This window comes from Populus alba, chromosome 1 (genome assembly GCF_005239225.2).
Source record: "Populus alba chromosome 1, ASM523922v2, whole genome shotgun sequence".
Lineage (NCBI taxonomy): Eukaryota > Viridiplantae > Streptophyta > Magnoliopsida > Malpighiales > Salicaceae > Populus > Populus alba.
In genome coordinates, this window is record NC_133284.1 from 49,517,661 (window position 1) to 49,538,272 (window position 20,612).

The 20,612-nt window shown below is 32.2% G+C and overlaps 2 protein-coding genes across 8 annotated transcripts; one reads left to right on the plus strand and one right to left on the minus strand.

Annotated features, from left to right (window-relative positions):
* The first annotated feature begins 1,517 nt into the window (after positions 1-1,517).
* LOC118036668 (N-alpha-acetyltransferase MAK3) lies at positions 1,518-4,430 on the plus strand. Of its 4 annotated transcripts, none has more exons than XM_035042450.2 (4): positions 1,518-1,706; positions 1,910-2,033; positions 2,368-2,423; positions 3,842-4,430. In XM_035042450.2, exons 1-4 carry the CDS (start codon positions 1,674-1,676, stop codon positions 3,992-3,994), a joined length of 366 nt encoding a protein of 121 aa, XP_034898341.1. In that variant the 5' UTR covers positions 1,518-1,673; the 3' UTR covers positions 3,995-4,430. The 4 variants fall into 4 exon arrangements, with proteins under 4 accessions (XP_034898341.1, XP_034898340.1, XP_073263215.1 ...); XM_035042449.2 differs by having other exon boundaries at positions 1,527-1,819; positions 2,285-2,423; positions 3,842-3,935; XM_035042448.2 differs by having other exon boundaries at positions 1,531-1,819.
* An 11,329-nt stretch (positions 4,431-15,759) lies between these two features.
* LOC118036673 (OVARIAN TUMOR DOMAIN-containing deubiquitinating enzyme 2-like) lies at positions 15,760-20,428 on the minus strand. Of its 4 annotated transcripts, none has more exons than XM_073408351.1 (9): positions 20,273-20,428; positions 19,858-20,041; positions 19,704-19,749; positions 18,700-18,808; positions 17,366-17,457; positions 17,198-17,260; positions 16,718-16,836; positions 16,156-16,231; positions 15,760-16,012 (listed from the first exon to the last, which is right to left on the minus strand). In XM_073408351.1, exons 2-9 carry the CDS (start codon positions 19,920-19,922, stop codon positions 15,956-15,958), a joined length of 627 nt encoding a protein of 208 aa, XP_073264452.1. In that variant the 5' UTR covers positions 19,923-20,041; positions 20,273-20,428; the 3' UTR covers positions 15,760-15,955. The 4 variants fall into 4 exon arrangements, with proteins under 4 accessions (XP_073264452.1, XP_034898348.1, XP_073264465.1 ...); XM_035042457.2 differs by having other exon boundaries at positions 19,858-19,941; positions 20,271-20,427; XM_073408364.1 differs by lacking the exon at positions 20,273-20,428 and adding an exon at positions 20,046-20,239 and having other exon boundaries at positions 19,858-19,941.
* Between the last annotated feature and the right edge of the window lie 184 nt (positions 20,429-20,612).

Genomic DNA, 20,612 nt, shown 5'->3' on the forward strand with positions numbered 1-20,612 from the left:
TAAGACAGATTTCACTACCTAACTTCTAACTAATTTTAAAATAGATGAATAACAGAACTTTGGGCAACCTTATACATGAAAGTTTTACTTAAAGATGTTAAATTTCACTAAAATTTGGCCCCACCTGAATTGAAGCTCTAGAATTCCATTTAGAGACTAAAAACACCCTAGGCCATTTACTCTAATTTTTATAGGAAAGCTAACACTCTAGACTACAATTTTTATGAAGAAACCCTCCCCAAATTTTACCATTTTCAGGCCCAAATTCTCTCAGGAATTTAGGAAATGAATCTACCTAGTTTTTCATCAATGGATTAAATGGATCTCCAATTATCATCATTCCTTTTTTTTTTTTCTCAAGATAGTTAATCCTACCGCCGTAAGCATGATAACTCTCTTAAATATGACATCCTAAGGCCATTTACTCTAATTTTTGTCTTTCTTCTTCTTCTCTCTCTCTTTCTCTCTCTCTATTTTTTTTTAAAGATGGTTTAAAACCACTTTAAAAATACATACACATTTTTGTGTCTATAATTTCCTACATTTCACAACTATCCTAAAAAAACACATCATAGGCAATACGTGCGACCTATAGCTCCTTTTCATCCCTTATACCTACAAAACCGATATAAGCAATTCTCATAACATCAAGTTATCTTGTTTTTCTTTGTTAGTAGCTTTCATCTACTTCTAAATCACTTAAAATTTTCATACGAAATCTCAAAACTCCTCCCCTTCCTACCAATTCTCACCTTGGTTGAATTTGACCCAAAAAGCTATAACTTCTTAATTTTACCTCTAGCAACATTTTTTGTGTTCTTCTTTTCTATATTCTATTTTTTACAAATGTTTCTTTTAAAAAACATTATTTTCTAATTTTTTAAGTTTTTATTTAAAAAATAATTATTTTTTTAATCAAAATTTAAGCAATTCTTTCATATTTGAATTCATATATTTATAAGATTTTAACTTTTGTAATTGATTTTTAAATCTCATTCCAAATTTACAGTGTAAAGATTAAACTGAATTATTATAAAAATCAATAGCAGGTCTTGCTTGGTGGAACTAATAGTGCCTTTTTTTGGCGCAGCATATTCATGTGATTTTATCTAATTGCTTTGGTTAGTTTATATATTTATTTTGCTGGTTGCAATATTAATTTATTTCAAACCAGTTTTATTATCTGAGACTAAATTTATTTTGAGTCTTAAATAAGAAATTATATGATGTTGAATTTATAATCATAATATTTACCACATAAAAAAATATAAGAATAATAGATAAATATGAAAGAGGGAATTTTTTAAAATAATATTATCATTTTTTATAGAATTGAATTTCTTTTCTTTTTTTATATATATCTATTTCTCTTCTATACTATAAATATTAATAGATATAATAACTTGAACTTTTACTAGGAAGAAATGCAAATCTGGAATATAAAAAAAACTAATAAACTAGCACGAAATCCAGAAATGGATAATGCTCGTAAGCCCAACACAAAGCTACCCAATGGAGCCCAGCTAAAGAAGTAGAAAGGGCCGAAGGGAATCTTTTTATAAGGAAGCTGCTACATTTTCAAACAAGAAGTAGAACCCTTCGGTTATAGTCGTCAAGAAACAGAATAACAACAATGGACGAAGTTCAAGAAAGAGAGAAAAAAGAAGAATTCGATGCATCAGAGATTGAATACGTTAGCTATGGTGGTGAGCATCACCTACCATTAATCATGAATCTTGTCGATCAAGAACTTAGTGAGCCTTACTCCATATTTACCTACCGTTACTTTGTTTATCTTTGGCCACAACTTTCTTTCTTGGTAAGTGTGATTCTTTTCTTCTTTTATGTTGTTGGGCTTTATTTTTTTGGTGTTGTAACTGTGTTTTTGTTGGTGGGTTTTCAATTTCAGGCGTTTCACAAAGGCAAATGTGTAGGGACTGTTGTTTGTAAGATGGGGGATCATTGGAATTCAACTTTTAGAGGTTACATTGCTATGTTAGTTGTCATCAAACCTTATCGAGGAAGAGGCATTGGTAATGGCTTTTTTTTTTTTTTTTTTTTTTTTCATATTGGGATTTTGTGCACAGTTTTAGGTTGTGTTGGATTATATATGTGAATCTTGGATTGGTTTTTAATGTACTATAGATCTATTGGAAACAAGGAAGGAAAGGGGGTGAGGGTTTTCAAGAAATTGGACATGCATTGATAACATTAATGGTAGAAATATGGATGTTTGGAATGATTATGTGTATAATAAACTGGCTGCATTTGATTTGAACTCAAGGTCCATTCTTTGTTTTCCTACACTTGGGATGGCATTTACAAAGGTACGTTGTAATTTCCAGTGAAATTCTCTCCATACTGCAGCTACTGAACTTGTTACCAGATCTATTCAAGTGATGATGGAATCGGGATGCGAAGAGGTTTGTCGAGTTTTAGTTGTTGTACCTTTTGGTTTGTACTCATCTAAATGTAGCATTATTCATACAACTATATATCAAAGGAAGTATGGATTTTTTATCCTCAAGCTTTATTTGTACTTTCCATGGTGCCAAATGAGCATATAGGAGAGTAGAAATAACTACACATCCTAAGGATTACCATCAAACGTTGGAGCTCTGTTTGGGGCTTGAAACAGCATGGGAAACAAAGGAGAATTATGAAACTGCTTAAGTGGTTACCTTCACTGCCAATTATAGGAGAGTAGAAATAGTTTTCCTTTCTACTCCATTGTGCCCTTTGATCTACCAAAGGGAAAAATAAGCTTTCCTCTCGAGTTTGACTGGCAACTTGGCATGTGTGTAAATGGTGATGCTGTATCTTTTATTCACACCTCCAAAAACCTTTTCTTCTGAAATTTCTTGGTGTTTGTGCATTACTCTGTAGTAACACCATGTCTCATAGACACTTCATGCTTCATGTGTTTTTTCAATTCCATCTCTCCTCTTAGTGAGCCAGTCCTTTGGAGGTATCCCTGCACATGGATAGTAGTCCATGCAAACAATGAATTATGTTGTTAATGTGCTGCCAGGTTATGCTCCCTGCTAGAAGTCCAAAACATTACACTTCATGTGTGATGATTTTGACTTGCATTGACTGATTGCACCTACATGACCAATTTAGGACTTGTAGCTGATATATTGATATGGTTAAATTGAACTGTCCCAGAAATTTTCATTTCATTATCTCGAGGTTGAAATTGTGAGAAAAAAAATTAAAAGAATGATTCCATGGAAAAAAAAAAAAACGAGATCAATGGAAATGTACTGCTGAGAAAGGAATATGGTTTCATTCAATGTAAACGCAACTCCATGCTTTGCTGCAGTATCATAGTTCTGAACGAACTTAAATATTGTCCCAAGAAGCCAATAATTTGTGAGGCCTTGGCTTTGCTGATATTCCTTGTGTTTTTGAATGATGCGTTAATTCTATTTCTAGTTATTTCACCTTGATGCATGAATTTGCTCTCATTTCTCATATCAGGCAAAGAACATAGAATGAAAAGGTGGGAGAGAATATAGAATCGGTATAAACTGCTATGACTTTTTTCATTTACTTTGAATGTAGGATATCAGAACAGCTCAAATGAACTGCATGATTATTTGACTGGTTTTCCACCTTAACTGGTGATAAGTGGTCCACTCTGGAACACAAGAATGGCAACATTAAAGAATATGGTCCATTAAATAACTAACTACATTTCCCCCTCTTTGCTTATGATTTAGCATATCCCAACTTTATATTTGTGTATTCAATCATATCACTTTCTTTACTATAGGGAAGATGAAATGCTAGTTGTTGATCTTTTATTGTGTTGTGTTTTTCTCTTTCCTATTCGAAGGTAACATTGGAAGCAGAAGTTACAAATAAAGGAGCACTTGCACTATATGGCCGTCTTGGTTTTATTAGAGCAAAACGACTCTTTCACTATTACTTGAATGGAGTTGATGCCTTTCGTCTGAAGCTGCTATTCCCCCAGCCAGATGATGGCTGATAGAGACGATACAGCATTGCAGAGTCTTGGATGATGATTGCTAGCCAATGGATGAGCTTTCTGAGCTCCGAGCTCCACAGAGGCTTGGAACAAGTGGGCTTTCTACCATTCATTGCAGAGTCTCTGCGAACTACAAGGATGGTTTGATATTTGCTCTTTAGAGAGGCAGCACAGCCTCGTAACCTACACAGGAATTCGCACAAACGTGGGTTCTTGGTCAAGTCAATTTTTTTGTTTACTGAAGTTGATGTACATGTTTTATGGGCGGTGTCCAATAGAGATGTATCAACATACGAGGCCGAAGCGCTCGTACTGTAATACTTTCACATTATAGATGTGGCAGCTATGACTAAAACAGTCAATCTCTCTCTGTTCACTCTCAAAATATTTGATTGAGGCAAAGATCAAGTCTAATAAACCAAAAATGCTTCAGCAATGGTTTGGTACAAAGGGTATGACGGTGACTTGAGACAATAGTGGGTTACTTACCATAACAGCCAATGAAACACAGTCAAACCAAGAAAATCCCAAATGTTAAAATAATGTCCATGCGTCTCTCTAATGGCTGAAGGATATATAACATTTGATTTGCGTTGTATGGTAGGTAGGTTGCTCAATTGAGTCAGCTGCATGCCTATTCTGGTCAAAAGGCTTAAGAAAGTAGCAATACTATTTTAAAAGTGTTTTGTAGCTACGACTTCTTGGAGGTCGTGGCACCAATCAAAATATTTTTAAAACCATATTCTATTGTGTAGTTGTCGTGTTAATTTACGATCACCCGCATGGTTAATTTGTGTTGAAGAAATGTTAATATTCTCCCAAGTTTATAAGCTTTCTATCATTTTAATAACCAGAATTATTTTGATAATTAAGCAACAAAGCATTTGGGATATGATGATATGATCTACATGAACATTGCATCTCTTCAGTTAAGTTGATCTAATTGGCATATTAGACCTCATACATTAGAAATGCATCAACATATGAGACCTCATACATGCAACATATTGTGAAAAGTTAAAATTAAAATTACGCTCGCGTTTTTCATTTGTGATATTTTACTGTAGCCAATTTAATGTTCACCCTCACATTTTATTGTGGATTTCAGTAATGGTATTTTTAAATTTTTTAATTTAATCCTCGTACTTTTAGTTTTTACAATTAAGCCCTTTTCAGCCCAAATTGAATGCCAATTACATTTATTTATTTATTTTGGGGGGAAGGGGGGTGTTGAGGGTTTAATTGAAAAAAAGAGCTTAAGTGAAAAACAAGGGTAGCATAAATGATGGCTTTGTAATTTGTTTGAAATGTCCATTTAGTCGCTTATCTTTTTAAGCTATAAGGTAATCGATCCTTATAATTTTTTAAGTATTACATTTTGATACTATATTTTATTTTTCTTTTTTTAGTTCTTTTTTTACTGGATGAGAGAGAGAATCATCAAATTTTGACATAGAGAGAGCAAATTGTTATTGATGACAATTACAGACACTAAAACAATTAATTTTTGTGTCAAATGGTTCCATAAAATGAGGGAAGTTAAGTTTAAGTTTTTTCTTGCCTTGAAAACACCTAAATAAACAGAACTAAGCTTTTAAAGATTTTTTTTTTTGTGTCGGATTGATTATGAGTTAAGGCATTTTACTTTGTTTTTGTTTTGTTTTAGTTTTTAGAGGTCATAAATTAGTTAAATAAGGTTCTAAGGGTGTTTCCTCGATATTTTGGATCAAAATGGGTTGAAAAAAAATAAATTTTCAATCATCATAATAGCCAAATTCTAAGTAATTATAGACGACGTGTTGTTGGTCATGACAGACAACACATGCCTAGTGACACATGGTCTCATTGTTTTTACAAATAATGGGGCGAACAACTCCACTAACTCAGGAAAAAAGATAAAAGCTCATGTGCAGACCTTTTTTTACGAGCTACGCATGAGATATGGTTTGCTAAGCTCACAACCCCTATCCCTGATCTCATTTTTTTTAATTACTAATTTTTATATGTATTTTTGAAAATATTTTTTGATTAATACTTTTTTTTGTGATTTTTTGACTTATTTAGCTTTTTTTGAAATAATGATTATTTTTTAATTATATTATATTTATATGATATTTAAGATGAATTAAATCTTTATTAATAATAAATATATATATTTATATAAATATAATAATACCATATATAACTATCCGATAGATAATATATATCATATTAAACTAACGTTATTGATGATGTGAGAACTCAATCCCATTCCAAATCAGCTCAAAGGTGCAAGAAAGTTATTCGCTTAGGCTGTGGCAGGTGTATATTGAATTCTTTGTTTCGAACAGATCCATTATCCCGCCTGACAATCTGAGATATGATTAATAAACAAGAGAAAAGGACTAATCAATGGTTTAATTTTCAATTTCGAACAACATATTACATACATTGCAAAAGTCATGATTTTTATCGAGAGAATTTTGATCTTTCTGAGAATATTTAACTTCGTGAACACATATCTGATATTAATTATAAAAAAATAAAAATTATAAAACTTGTAATTATTTTATCATTGAGAATTTAATATTATATTAAAGAATTATTTTAATTTAAAAATTTAAATTATCTTGTAATATAATTTAAATTATCTTTTAATACTAATAAATAAATAAATAAATATGGTCGTGGCCACACTCTTGAAACTAGTGAAAATTATTTTTATAGATGATCAAACGTGAAAGATTTTTTCCTAGAAAAACAAGATAGGTTATTGTCAATCAAAAGATTATCGTGACTTTACACACAGCTAGCATACTTGTTGACTAATTAATATTGAATTCATGAAGGCTTTGATTTAGCAAAAATCAAGTTGGTGAGGCATGTGATTCAAATATTTCCAATCTCGACCAAGCCTAATAAACCAAAAACTATATATGTTTTTTTATAAAATAAAAAAATAAAAAATAAACCTAACCATCTATACTTTTCCTTCTAAATATTCAACTTTATTAAACATTTTCATGATAATCACTTGAAACAAGAGAGGATTAACCACACGATCTGCCACTGAAACAAAGTCAAACCAAGAAAAATCCCAAATGGCGTACAATGTCCATGCATTTCTCCATAGACTGCGCAGGATATATAACATATGATTTCCATGCATGGTAGGTTAAGGTTTGCTCAATTGAGTCAAATTCCCCTGCAAGTCAAAAGGCAAGGAAGTAAGCAGTGATACTTGAATTATTTACTAGTACAATCTTGGAGGCTGCAACACGATTTTAACTAAGAAAATTGATCGAGTAATTAATTGTCTAGCTAGTCTTAAAACCTTATATTATATTGGATCATTTTCGTATTATACAAGCACACGTACGTCTAGTTAACTTGTTTGAATTTCATTTGGTCTCCGATATTATTCTCCCAAAGTTTGTAAGCTTATCATTTTAATAATCAAAATTACTTAATTTGATAATTAGTCAACCACACATTTTGAATATGGTTAATTAAATGATGATGTGAGCTCCAATTGCATTGATTTATACGATCTTGATGTGAACGGTGTGGTCGAGATTCTTTAATATACTTAGAAATTAGATTCTTTATATATATATACTTGGAAAAAAGTGGTGATTTTAACATATTAAATCAATTTTTTTTTTAATTAACATAGGTGTCTGGGCCAACTTACACGTACCTAAACTAATTTTATAAGCCTTGAAGTTAACAATTAAGATTAAATTTTTTTTTCTTGAGTGATCTTAATTCTGTATCTTTTATTTGTTTGATGTTTCTCAATAAATTTCATAAATTTTCTTGAATACTAACTCTAAATTTTGAATATAAAAAGTCAAAAAATAAAACAAATCCCTTTTAAAATGGCGAAGTGGGCTAGATATGTGGAATGTGCATCTTTAGAATTCAACTTATCATGTTGTTGAACGGAAACAATCTAATGTCTTGGAACCACCTATGTGAACTTGGCATATATTATAACTAGATTATTTCTCTTGCTATGCTGTGAATCGAATTAATTTTTTTTAAAATATAAAAAACAATATCTAAGCCATGAAGAACTATTTAAGATTATTGTTAAATCTGATTTAGCGTGTCAACTTGAAAACGTCTTACCAAACTCCTTATCTAATTATATTTCAAATTAAATCATGTAAATTTATTCTAACGTGACCTAGTCAACTTAATGGATATAAAAGCTAAAAAATAAAAGAAAAAATAATGATCAAAATAAAAGTAGAGAGAGAGATCAGGTGCATGAGTCTAAAGACAACATGGATAATTAGTAAGAACTCCACTAGATCTAATAACAATTAATTATATGATAAAAAGTATGAAGACCAGTTCAAAACCAACTAGATATTGAATGAAAAAATTGAATTTTTTTTTAAATACAACAAAAATTTAATGTTGAATGATGAAACTTGAGAGAAAAAAAAATACAGGACATGTGCGTGAACTTGGATTATAACACCCAAAAAAAAAAATCTTAGCATTGCAAAGATATCTTAAGCCTTTAACTTAGGAAAACAAAATGAATTTTTTTTTCAACATTTAGTATAGTAATCCATATTATCATTTTAATCTCATGGTTTAATTCAATTCGTTATTTAACACATTCATATACATTACAAATATCATACAATTATGATTGATGTTTCTAATTTTTATCAAAATTTCAGCAGAGTCTTCTTTATTCAGGTAACCAAACAATTCTTCTCTTCTTCTAAAAACCTACATAACGATCAAGGAGAGTTTTAAATCCCACACATAACAATTCATATCCAGGTATTAGGCCTTAAGCCATTCAATCAATCAATCAATCAATCAATTCATAATAGTCCACATCTATTAAAGTTCATTGGGTACATTTAAACAATTTAAACTTAACTTTTCATCAAGAGAGCATTTCATTACAAGAACAACATTATAAATACTTATTCATATTACAATCATCGTTCATTTGAATTACAATATACTACTAAGAACTCACCTAATATTGTAACTAAGAAAATTAGAGTCTTGTTTTAGTCCAAATCATAAACATGAAAAACATAGAAATTTAAATAAGATATCTGTTACAACATAATTAAAGTATATCAGATACAATATGTATATGATTTTTCATGGAACAAACCTCCATAATTTCTTTTGATAATAATAGAATTGACTCATTTGTTGTGATATCCTACATCGGAAGCGAGCATCCAGAGCCAGGGCCTTATTAGTGGTGCTGGTTGCTAACATGTTGTACGTGTTTTGGGGTCATGCGTGGCTGTCAAGAATAAAACCGTGAGGGGAGACTTGGGAGGAGAACCTGGGACTGGGTGGATTGGGAGGCCCAAAACGGACAATATACAGCATGTTGGACCAGGCCGTTACATTTGGTATCAGAGCCGAGGATAGCTCGTCTTAAGGTGGGGGGATTGTGATATCTTACATCGGAAGCGAACTTCCAGAGCCAGAGCCTTATTAGTGGTGCTAGTTGCTAACATGTTGTACGCGTTTTGGGGCCATGCGTGGCTGCCAAGAATAAAACCGCGAGGGGAGACCTGGGTGGAGGCCCTGGGACTGGGTGGATTGGAAGGCCCAAAGCGGACAATATATAGCATGTTGGACCAGACCGTTACATTTGGTATCAGAGCCGAGGATGGCTCGTCTTAAGGTGGGGGGATTGTGATATCCTACATCGGAAGCGAGTGTCCAGAGCCAGAACCTTATTAGTGGTGCTGGTTGCTAACATGTTGTACGCGTTTTGGGGCCATGTGTGGCTACCAAGAAAAAAATCATGAGGGGAACCTGGGTGGAAGGCCTGGGACTGGGTGGGCTGGAAAGCCTAAAGCAGATTATATACAACATGTTGGGCCAGACCTTTACAATTGTCATAATCTGTACTTATTTTGAGTATTGTATAGTCACCTCGTCAAGGTAATTCCAAGCTTGATCTTCTCATCTAAAAGTTATATCTTGTTCATAAATCCATCTTGGAAACTTTATCTATCGAAGCTCACCATAAGGTTTTATTAATGGTAAAGGCCTATTCCACTTATCCTACCCTATGCTATTAATTTATCAAAGGCAAATTATCATTTGTACTCTTTGCTCTACATGTTCCTTAAGGAATCAAATCCTTTACTAGTATCGCCCTACAATTTTAAATAAGTATAATTAATGATTTATTGATTTCTATTTTCCATAATGAATCTTTAACATTGATTTAACTTGATTTGGTTTGAGCCAACATATTATTAGTCGTTCATCTTACAACAAACTTTTATGTATGCATATCTTAACATGCATCAATACACTTATTTGTCCATCGGATTGACCATCATATTGCTTGAAATTTACAAGCATAGATGTCCATGTTCTTGTTCCATTGGGTCACCAAGACAATTCTCAAATCTCTTATCATGTTGTACTCGAATCGTTATATACTTATGCCCTTTTACATCATCAAACAACCACCATTTTCTTCATGAATACATATTAAAACCGCCTTCATTCAACTACACCACATTATACAAACCAATTATTTATTGTAGCCCGTTTTACTATCATTACAATCCTTAGAGTTTCCATGCATATGTTGTCCAAAAAAACATTTGAAATGCATTCCATTGTTGTTCCCCTAATAGCTCTCTACTCATATAATATATTGTTAAAACAACCTACAAATTATGCTTCGAAGCAACCCAAAACATAACACATTTAGTAATATTAGTCATCACCCCGTGATTGATTACCCAATAAATTCTAATATCATTATTGTCTAATACTACTATTCTATTAACTCTAAAACACCCTAAAATAACAAAAACAAATGGGTTTTTCTTTGTTTAGAAATCTATTTTTAAGTCATTTTCACCTAGAAAACACAATAAAAACATCCCTAAACCATCAATTAACTCTAAAACACCCCAAAATAATGAAAACAATAAAAATCAAACTAATCAAGAAAATCTTAATTGAATACAATCTACTTTTCAAGCATTGTTAAAGAAAAAATCACCACTATTTGATAACTCATCATTAAATAAAACTTGTTTAGACAAAGAACAACAACTCTCATCGTCAAAAAATAGTCAAACCGATAACTTTCTCTTTTTTTATTGTTTTTCAATGAGTCTCTTTCATATGTCTAACCCGGAGTTGAGAATGAGTAAAATAAACTTTTAGACTAAAATATTAAAAATTCTAAAACTTTGAAATTAACCATATATTTTCTTCATGTTTTACATTTCACTCCTCTCACTTTTAATTTGGTTTTTATTATCAAAATTTCAAACCATCATCGGGCTATAAAAAGAATCAATTGAAAAACAAATTTTGAAGACAAAAATTGAAAAAAAAAGGGACGGAAAAAAAGAAAGGAGGGTAGTTTTTTTAGTTAAAGCTGATGGTTTCTAGCAAAAAAAAAAAAAAAAAAAAACAAGAAGAAGCAATGAGGGTTGGGAACTTGGGATGCCACATGTTTAAGTAGGTGGTGGGTGAAGTCAGCTAGAGCTAAGCATCCATTTTTGGTGGGGTTTTTCTGGTTAGATTTGCCTGTTGGTGGATCGTAGCATCGGATTATGTTTGGTTGTAAAGGAAAGTGTCAATTTAGAGCCACCAACCATCGACAAGTTAGTGAAAACGGTGTCAAGTGCCGGACCCACCACCTCCTTCGATCAATCACCTCATCATCCATGTAATTAACCTTTTTTGTACTATCACTTTTACGTTACTAAACACTTCCACTTCTATTAGACGTGTGGAATGATTCGATTTCTAGTTTTTTCTATTTGTGAATCAAATTAATACTTGAAGCTAGTAGATGGTTGTGTCGAATCAACTTTTTTGGATCCAATTTCTTGAAAATTTTATCTCAAAACATCAATAGAAATAAGTTGTATATCTTGAACGATATCTAATAAAATTGGAGTTAAAAGATATAATTTATATTATATTTTAATATATTTTTTAATTTAAAATAATTTCAGTTTAAAATATACAAAGGATTATATTATTTTATATATATATAAAAATAATTTATAATTGTTTGATTATCATGTAAAATATTTATTTTAAATTAAAAATTTTAAATTTTTAAAATTACATAAATTCTTGCTTTTTTTTTTAATAACCTTTCGTATTGTGGCTAGGAAAAACATGATGAAATATAATAAAAAAGAATTTGGCTAGGAAAAATACAAAGATGAGATACCAAATCTATTTATTTAATTGAACAAAACTATTTTTCTTTCCATCTCACATGTATATCAAACAATGAAGTATAAATTAGAAAGTGGACTTGTCACTAATCAAATGTATATATTACTATTTTTATTTTCTAAGATGATATATTATGATTTTTTTTATTATTAACATGGATGTTCAGATTAGCTTGTGTATACCTCGATTAATTTTACAGGTTCTGAAATTAATAACTATATAAACCTCCAATGATTCTCAAATTTGTAGGACTAGTAATATTTAGAGAATAAATTTAGAATATCACAAATTAAATTATTTTTCTCTTATTAATATATTTAGAGTTTTGAATACCCATAAGAGGTGTTGTTTTCATTTTTATTTTCAAATCTAAGAAAAAGGGACAGGTCATCTTGGTTGGTGTGAAGGGAATAAATTAATTAAAAGCTTAATTGTCATAATTATGAACATAAAGTACTTAATTTAACTAAATTTTGGGTAAATAGTCATATGATAGAAAACGTTAGGAGCCACACGCGATCATGTAGTGGCTAAGGCATCAAGGTGATAGATTCCTTTCCCTTGATTGTGTTCACACTTGTGCCTTTAAACCTAAAGATTCTATATCAAACCGTGTTCACACCTAATCCAACTAAAGAGCCGCTTTTAGCTTCGGCTTGGTGGTGGGCTTAGCTCTATCCGTTAGCCGGATGGTCTTATCATTACATGAGAAACATCATTCAAACCAAAATTATTAAGGACATGTTTGGGGCACTAGTTGCCCTGGTTTTTTTTCTTTTAAAAAAAAAATTGAATTGATTTTGTTTTAAATTAAATTTTTTTATGCTTTTGTATTGTTTTGATATGCTAATTTTAAAAATAAAAAATATTTTGAAAAGTAATCTTTACAACTCTTCCAAATAGACTCTAAGATTTTAATTTTTTTTCAAATAAGCACTTTGAAAAAAATATTATTTTGATGTTGTTTTACCTTTATCTCTTTGAAATATATTAAAATATTTTTTATGATTTTTTTTTTATTTTTGATATTTAGCATATCAAAATTATTGAAAAGTACAAAAAAAATATTAATTTAATGTATTTTTAAAATAAATATATTTTTGAAATATAACTAAATATAGTTGAAAATGCAATATCAAGTTGGCACTCAAGCTCTAGAGAATGAAATATAACTAAATATAGTTGAAAATACAATATCAAAGAAAATATAATAACGATTATTTTTTAAAATGTGTTTTGCTCAGAAAAATATAAAAATAATTTTTTATTTTATTCTATAAAATTTATTTTTGACATCAATATATCAAAATGATTAAAAATAATTTTAAAAAATTCAAATTTTAATAATAAAAAAAATAAATTAAAACTCATTTTCCAAACACCCCTAAACTAGTTGAGCACTTGAGCCAAGCCATGGAAGCACCGGCAATGGCTACCCACCAGCATCAACTTCATGGTGGATAGGATTACTCACATGCATAGTGGCAATTAAGTCAACACCAATCACTTGCCAGGTCACCAAACATGTCATCTTACGTGGCAACAAATTAGGTCTGACCTTTCTTCCTCATCCCCTTCTACCATGCGCCCTCTCCCTATATAACATCCCTCTCCTCTTCTTGCCCAAAACTTGCTCTCTCTACACTATCACATCCTCAAGATATAGAGAAAGATGGGAAATTGTTTAAGGCATGAATCACAGGATTTTTCAGGGTTTGACATGCAAGAGAAAGTCATGAACAACATAGAAGAGGAAGGGCTTCTTGGAGATAATAACACGAGAGATTTCACATCCTGCTCTCCAACAACAACAACAACAACATCAACTACAAAAGTGAAGATCAAGATTACGAAGAAACAACTCGAGGAGTTGATAGGCAAGGTTGAAGTAAAGGAACTCTCAGTGCAACAAATCTTGTCCATGTTGATGAATGGCAGTAGCAACGATAGATCTTACGAGGCACACGATCAGCTGTCTTGGAGGCCTAATCTACAGAGTATACCTGAATGATCATGAGCTGGTTTTGACGAAGGATGGGATCATGAAGATCCATTTATGTCTTCTTGTCGTACATGGTTTTGTTTTGTAGGGAAAGATGTGTAGTCTTACCTAGCCAATGTATTAATTAAGCTAGCTCTAGCCCTATACATTTTGTTCATTTCTGTACATACAGAAACCAATATTTGGTTTTATAGTTAAAAGATCGTTCCTTTTTCTTTTTAATTCTTTATTTAACATCTTTTTCCAATTTTGTTTCACAATATTGAGTGATTTTAATCCACAAATGTTGATATATGACATTGCTACAGGCCCCTGCCTGTAGCTTGCTGGCAAGTGTTTGAGGCACAGGCCTTCAAATTATCAAGGGATAGATGGGGACTTTAGAAATGCCAACATGCTATCTTTAAAAGTGTAATATTTAGAGAAACAATTATGAACAGAAATAAATTTTATAAAATATATTCTTTGTTTCCAATATTTTTATGTCTCCAATCTCAAAACAGTATCTAGTACTTAGTCTTTAATTTGTTTGGATCAAAATTGATCAGAGAGAGTTGCTAGTCAACAACTTGCATGGCCGGCATTTACCTGTTTGGATCAAAATTGATCAGAGGTTGCTAATCGACAACTTGCATGGCCGGCATTTATAGTAACCCTTTAAACATTTCATGTGCTCTGTCATTGTCATTCAACCACTGAAAGAAAATAGTTTTACATTCAAATATAAAAGAGGTCATGGCAAAACCTCGACCAAATCGTTCAAACTTCAACCACATGTTAATTCAATCTTGTTAAATTATAATTTAAACGCCAAAACAAAGGAAGAAATGGTCAAGGGAGATGAAGATAAGACCATATCATGTTTCCATAATGGTTGGCTCACAGGCTAACTCTCTTCATGTGGTGATTCTCATCTTTTCGGCAATCATCTTAACCATTGGATTTGTAGATGAATCAACTGATTTCGATTGATGGGACTTCTCAAAAAATGATTTCGGGAAGAATCTGTGTACAAGTTGCAGCACCTTTCAAGGTCAAACACAATTCTAGGCGTAGTTATCTGGTATATTATCATTATTATATCTGTGTAATCTCCAGATAAGAACGCATCCATGCTACTTCCTTTGTCAAATAATTTAGCTGCTATGGTGCTTGACATTTTTCAGAGACATTTATCAACAATCAATGAAATGGTGGAAATAAAAGCAAAAGGATTGATATAACAGTGCGTAACGGTCAAAATTGCTGGCATAAAGTAGCAAGACAAAATGTCGGCCCCAATAAAAATAATTCACAGCAGCTTGAAATTGAAACCAAACCAGTAACTGTTATTGTTCTCCGCGAAGAATCAACTACAATTGGATTAGATGCAAAAAGCTGAAAGTAAGTGCCCGTTTGGCAAAATAATGCTTTCGGCTTTTTCAGAGCTTTAGGGCTTGCAACTACAACCACAGCAAATGCCACAATAATCTAAAAGCATATACAGTCAAGTTGGTGCCAAGCGATTCTAACCAAATTAAATAGTAGCATAAACAGCCAACGCTGCATCCCATGGAAAACTAAACAACATTTTGTTACGAATTGATGCATTAGCTGAAATTGAATGTTTCTTTGTTTCAATATGATCATACAAGAACAACAAAAGAGCATACAGCAGCTTTATAGTGTTATTTAAAAATCACATATGGATAGCATAACAATCCTCTAGTTACCAAGGACCTTGAGAAATGAAGAGTTTCTGCTTTCTGTTATCTATATTCTTGAAAGTTCGCATGGCCTGTGGCTTGCGCATGTTCAACAGCCTCCTAAATATTAACATGAAAATGAAAATGAAAATGAGAATGAGAATATAGAAATCGAGTAAAATTGCACCCAGCTCGATATAAGCATAAAGCTCAATATAAGCACTGAGAATGGAGGAAGAATAGTAGCATCAATATGAACTAACCTTCTGACCAATTACTCCAATTTGGCATACCCCACAGCGCAAAGTGAAGTTGGCAGTGTCTGTGTAACTTCTTCTCCTGCCAGTAATACAATGAAATAAATATTTCAAAATTACAAGATTTCCCAATTGGCATATACCAATGGAGAAAACAGGGAAAAGAAATAAAAAGAATACATCATTGCTAGATGGAGAATAAAATCAAAAGAGAGAGTAAAACAAGAGCATTGAATAGGAAAGATTCTAATGATCCTGAAATGCAAAGCAGCATGGGATTAAAAACCAACATTTAGTGTAACCTTAATCCATCTTATAAATCTGACTCATAAAGGTTCTAGAATGGCAAAGAAGTTTTCAAGAAGATATGAACTATGATGCTAAAAAAATCCAGCCTCTGCATTATTTGGATTTTGTCTAGAGGGCATTTATCTGTTCATGTAGTCTACTTCCAGTCACACTATGTATTCAGAACAGGATATACATGAGCTAAATATTTCGCATTTAGAACATGAAAACTTCTTTCCATCTTCAAGTATTTGTCCAATTTTGTTTACATAAATAATACCTTTGTTGCTCCTTAACAAGATTAAGAGCATGCCCCTCAGCTGGCCCTATTGTCCTGTCGTTTTGCACTGCAAATATGGTCTGATCAAACTCCTCTGGAGCTCCCTCAAATGGAGACATCTGTTTGGATGCGTAACCAAGAGAAAGGTCCCATAAGTAGGGTACACAAAAAAAAAAACAAACAAAACCCTGTTAATGGAGCATGGCAGGAGATGTAAAATAAATTATTATTGCAGCATGGCAAGTTAATAGTGAGAATTTGCTACCAAACAATCCTGCAGCCTATAGCTTAATGCAATCTCTCCAATGTTTCGGACTATGTTTTGACCATAAGATCTTCCTTGTAGGGACTTAGACTGTATTCTACATCCATAGATCACACATATTTTCCTTTTTTTATCATCCTTTAATACTCCAATTTGACAATAAAATCACGCTAAAATGCTAATTAATAAATAGATTGGCAGTGTAAAACACATACAGCTAAAGCATCATAATGGAGTCCATCGTAAATCAGCATGGCCCTTTCTGAGTATGTCCTCTCCTGTCAAATAGCAGCATAGGGCAGAGGGAGAAACTCACAACCATTCAGTAATGCTCACGTTGGTGATATTTAGAAAAAAGAAAAGAAATTATTAATAGCACTGACCTGACCATACAAATCACATCGCAGAGTCTGTATATCATATGCTGCAATTTCACGTCCATAATAATCTGCTAATATTGAAAGCTCAATGGCACCTTCACAAGACAGCACCAAGCAACAAAACTAATCAGAACAGGTCAACAAGCAATTAAACATTCTGAAAAAAATAGAGTTTAGAGCATGATTGTGAAAGAAAAAGAATGCATGAAAGAATTTAGTTGATAACGATCCTGAGAAAAGCAGAGGATTTAGTGCCTATCCGATTAAAACAAATTAAAAGACTACAAAGACATGCTTAATAGAAGCCAAGGACCTAACAATCGTCAACATCCTAGACTGCGTGATACCTTCACTGCTAAAATGTAATGCTTAAGATTCAAATTCAGTGTCTAGCTTATTACAAGAATACCAAATTTCGTACGGAAGACTACAGACAAGATTTTTGTAACCCTTTACATGGTGTGCTTCCAATTAAGTATGCTGATATGATCAGGGTGGCTACTCCTCATACGAAACATATATAATTTTATGGGGCCTTGGCCCTGTTTATTACCAAAAACAAATTATACAGAGATTTCCAGCTCATAGGTTATTTGTTTGTAGGATTTCCTGAAGTGTTTCCATTGGTGTTCCAAGGAACACAGCAAACTATGCATCCACCTTTACAGCACTAACTTGTATAGACAAGGTCCTCACAAAACAGGTTCCCCGTTCTTAGGCAGAAAAAGGAAAATGACATGCTTTTTACATTCTTTATAGATGCTTGAAGTTGAAAATATGATATTGTGAGAAATTAAAAAAAAATTATTTGATTTAAGTCAAATTACATGATTGACGTATTGACAGCTTTCCTTTGGAGAAAAGAAAAGTGCTTTATTTTGTAAAGATTCCAAAATCCATGTCCTCTACTTTGTAAAGGAATCTGGTATAAAGCAATGGATAATACTTGGGTCACTTATTGCACAATAGAATAAAGAGTGATGTTGCAAATATTAATAGATTCCCAAAGCTAAACAGCGATGCAAAAGGCAATTTATCTTTACCAACTCTTTTAGATGTTAAGTCACATATATTGAATGTGAACACAATTTGGTTGAATATGAGTGATGAAAGGCCCTTGACTTCTCCTAGATGCTGCTAAATTATAAGTCACATATATTGAATATGAACACAATTTGATTGACCAGAGAGAGAAAGAGGGTTCCACACTTGCTGCTTGTTATAGTCCTTCTACACAACAATCTCATATTTAAGATGGTCATTCACTTCATTTCAGTAACCGGCCCTTTAGTCATTAAAGCACCATTTCAATAGGCAAGGAAAAAAGTTCAACCTACCTCCCCACTTCTCAGGGTCAATGATCCAAGTACAATATTCGCCATTTGGCTTCCCAAGAAATGCTTCGTTATATTTTTCTGGATCGCTTGCCACTGTTGCAGCTATGACCTTAAAAATTTATTGATTGCAACAAAATCAAGAAAACAAGGTAGAAAAAAAAAAGAATACATAAAGTCAATAGAGCAGGGATTTAAGTGAAATGGAATGATGAGTTGTTTCTTTATCAATGATTTGAAAAGTATCAAGATGTCAACAATACTTCAGGATACCACATAGCAACTCCAGCAATGTCAGTGCCAAGCCATGGCAATCTATTATCTGCCCTGACACTTGGCAAACTAACAAGCAATTCTGGAGATGATTCCATGCAAAATATTGTTCTAGAATCAGATCCACTCACAGATAGCATCAATTTAAATGGAATGATTCAGAATCCCACTTCCATAACATCTACATATTTTGCATTCCTACAATCATAATGAAGTATGCGGTATTCCATCCAGCAGAGTATTATCTTCTAGGTGAATTTTTTCTTTTTATTTCGCTGCCACTAAGCATGTTCTTATTTTATCTGATTACATTCCTCTTGTAATTTTGCAACTTCAAAATCCACCAAAATATGTCCATACAGCATTCAAAGGCATCTCCAATTATGGTAACAACAATTGTTACCTCCAAAAACAAGAAACTAAAATTAAAAAATGAAAATGGAACACACTTGTGTAAATCTAGACATCTAAATCATGCAACTAGGAGTGCGCAACAACGTAGCTCCATACACGCATTATTTGTTCATATACAGTATTGCTACCAGATTGAACATTATAAACAATTTTTCCAATTCAAAAATCAAAAGTTTATGCTTTAGAAATTCAAGTAAACTTTTTAAGGATCAAGTTGCTCCAACTATACTCATTTCACATAAAGAAAATCAAAAGGTTAAAGAATTACACATTTTTTTCTTATTGAAAGCCAAGCTAGAATAAAGATGAGAAGCAAGAACCTGTCTCAATTCAGGAGCTTTATTTTTGTCATGGTCCATAACATAGCTTCAAACAAGGAAAAAAACAGCATCAAAGATTGAAACTTAGCCACCAAGTCATACAATTGAAACAAAGAAAACACTGAAACCAGAAGCATCATAGTTTAAATTTTACCCAACAGCATTGAAAAGACAACTATTGTCCGAGGGAATAACCCTTCTAAGAATGATTCCTTCCATGGTGCCAGTAAACAAGAACCTGCAATTCCAGGTAAAATATCAGCTTTATACTTGTAATTCAAAAGGTACTAAAATTTACAAGAACCCAAATTTAAAAACTTGGAACAACTACAATGCACCTGCCAAAAAAATAAAAAGGACCCAAATTTCCACCAAGCAAAACCACCCCCAGATGCAGAAACCCAACAAGAAAAGGAAATGAATGGTTAATAAGAATATGTATGTTACAAGGATGAGCTGATAGTTCAAGGCAAAGAAACTTCAACAAACAAGAAAAGCAAAGAAAGAAATAATAAAAAGCTGTATTATCTATAGATATAGTGTTGTTCTAAGTGAAGGAGAAATCTTACGGGTTTTGAAAATGAAAAAGAGGACTAGTTGAGAGAGAGAGTTTTTGGGTTCGAGATGTCGTTAGCTATTTGTAATCGGTTTGCTTTTTCAAGTTCCCATTTGAGCAAGGGTTAAGGTCTAATGTCAGGTAGTTTCTCAAAGTTAACCAGTAACTCGTCTTTGCTGTGGATAGAATCTATTTTAAAAAAATATCAAGAACGCGAGGATTCTTTGTAATTTCATCAAAAATGGTAAAGCGGCTAAATCTTAAAACCTTTGGATCTCTGTCTACTCAAATTTTTAATTAAAAATGTAAAAGCTGATATGATTATAATTTTTTTTAAAAAAAGAAAAAGACTT

Bases quoted from the DNA above. Each gene is read 5' to 3' on its own strand.
- LOC118036668 (XM_035042448.2), top strand. From the start codon at position 1,634: ATGGACGAAGTTCAAGAAAGAGAGAAAAAAGAAGAATTCGATGCATCA. The intron at 1,820-1,909 runs GTAAGTGTGATT...TTTCAATTTCAG, and splicing joins GGCCACAACTTTCTTTCTTG to GCGTTTCACAAAGGCAAATG. The intron at 2,424-3,841 runs GTTTGTCGAGTT...TCCTATTCGAAG, and splicing joins TGGAATCGGGATGCGAAGAG to GTAACATTGGAAGCAGAAGT.
- LOC118036673 (XM_073408351.1), bottom strand. From the start codon at position 19,922: ATGGAAGGAATCATTCTTAGAAGGGTTATTCCCTCGGACAATAGTTGT. The intron at 17,458-18,699 runs GTAGGTTGAACT...TGTCTTGTGAAG, and splicing joins TGACCCTGAGAAGTGGGGAG to GTGCCATTGAGCTTTCAATA. The intron at 17,261-17,365 runs GTCAGTGCTATT...GCTATTTGACAG, and splicing joins GATGTGATTTGTATGGTCAG to GAGAGGACATACTCAGAAAG.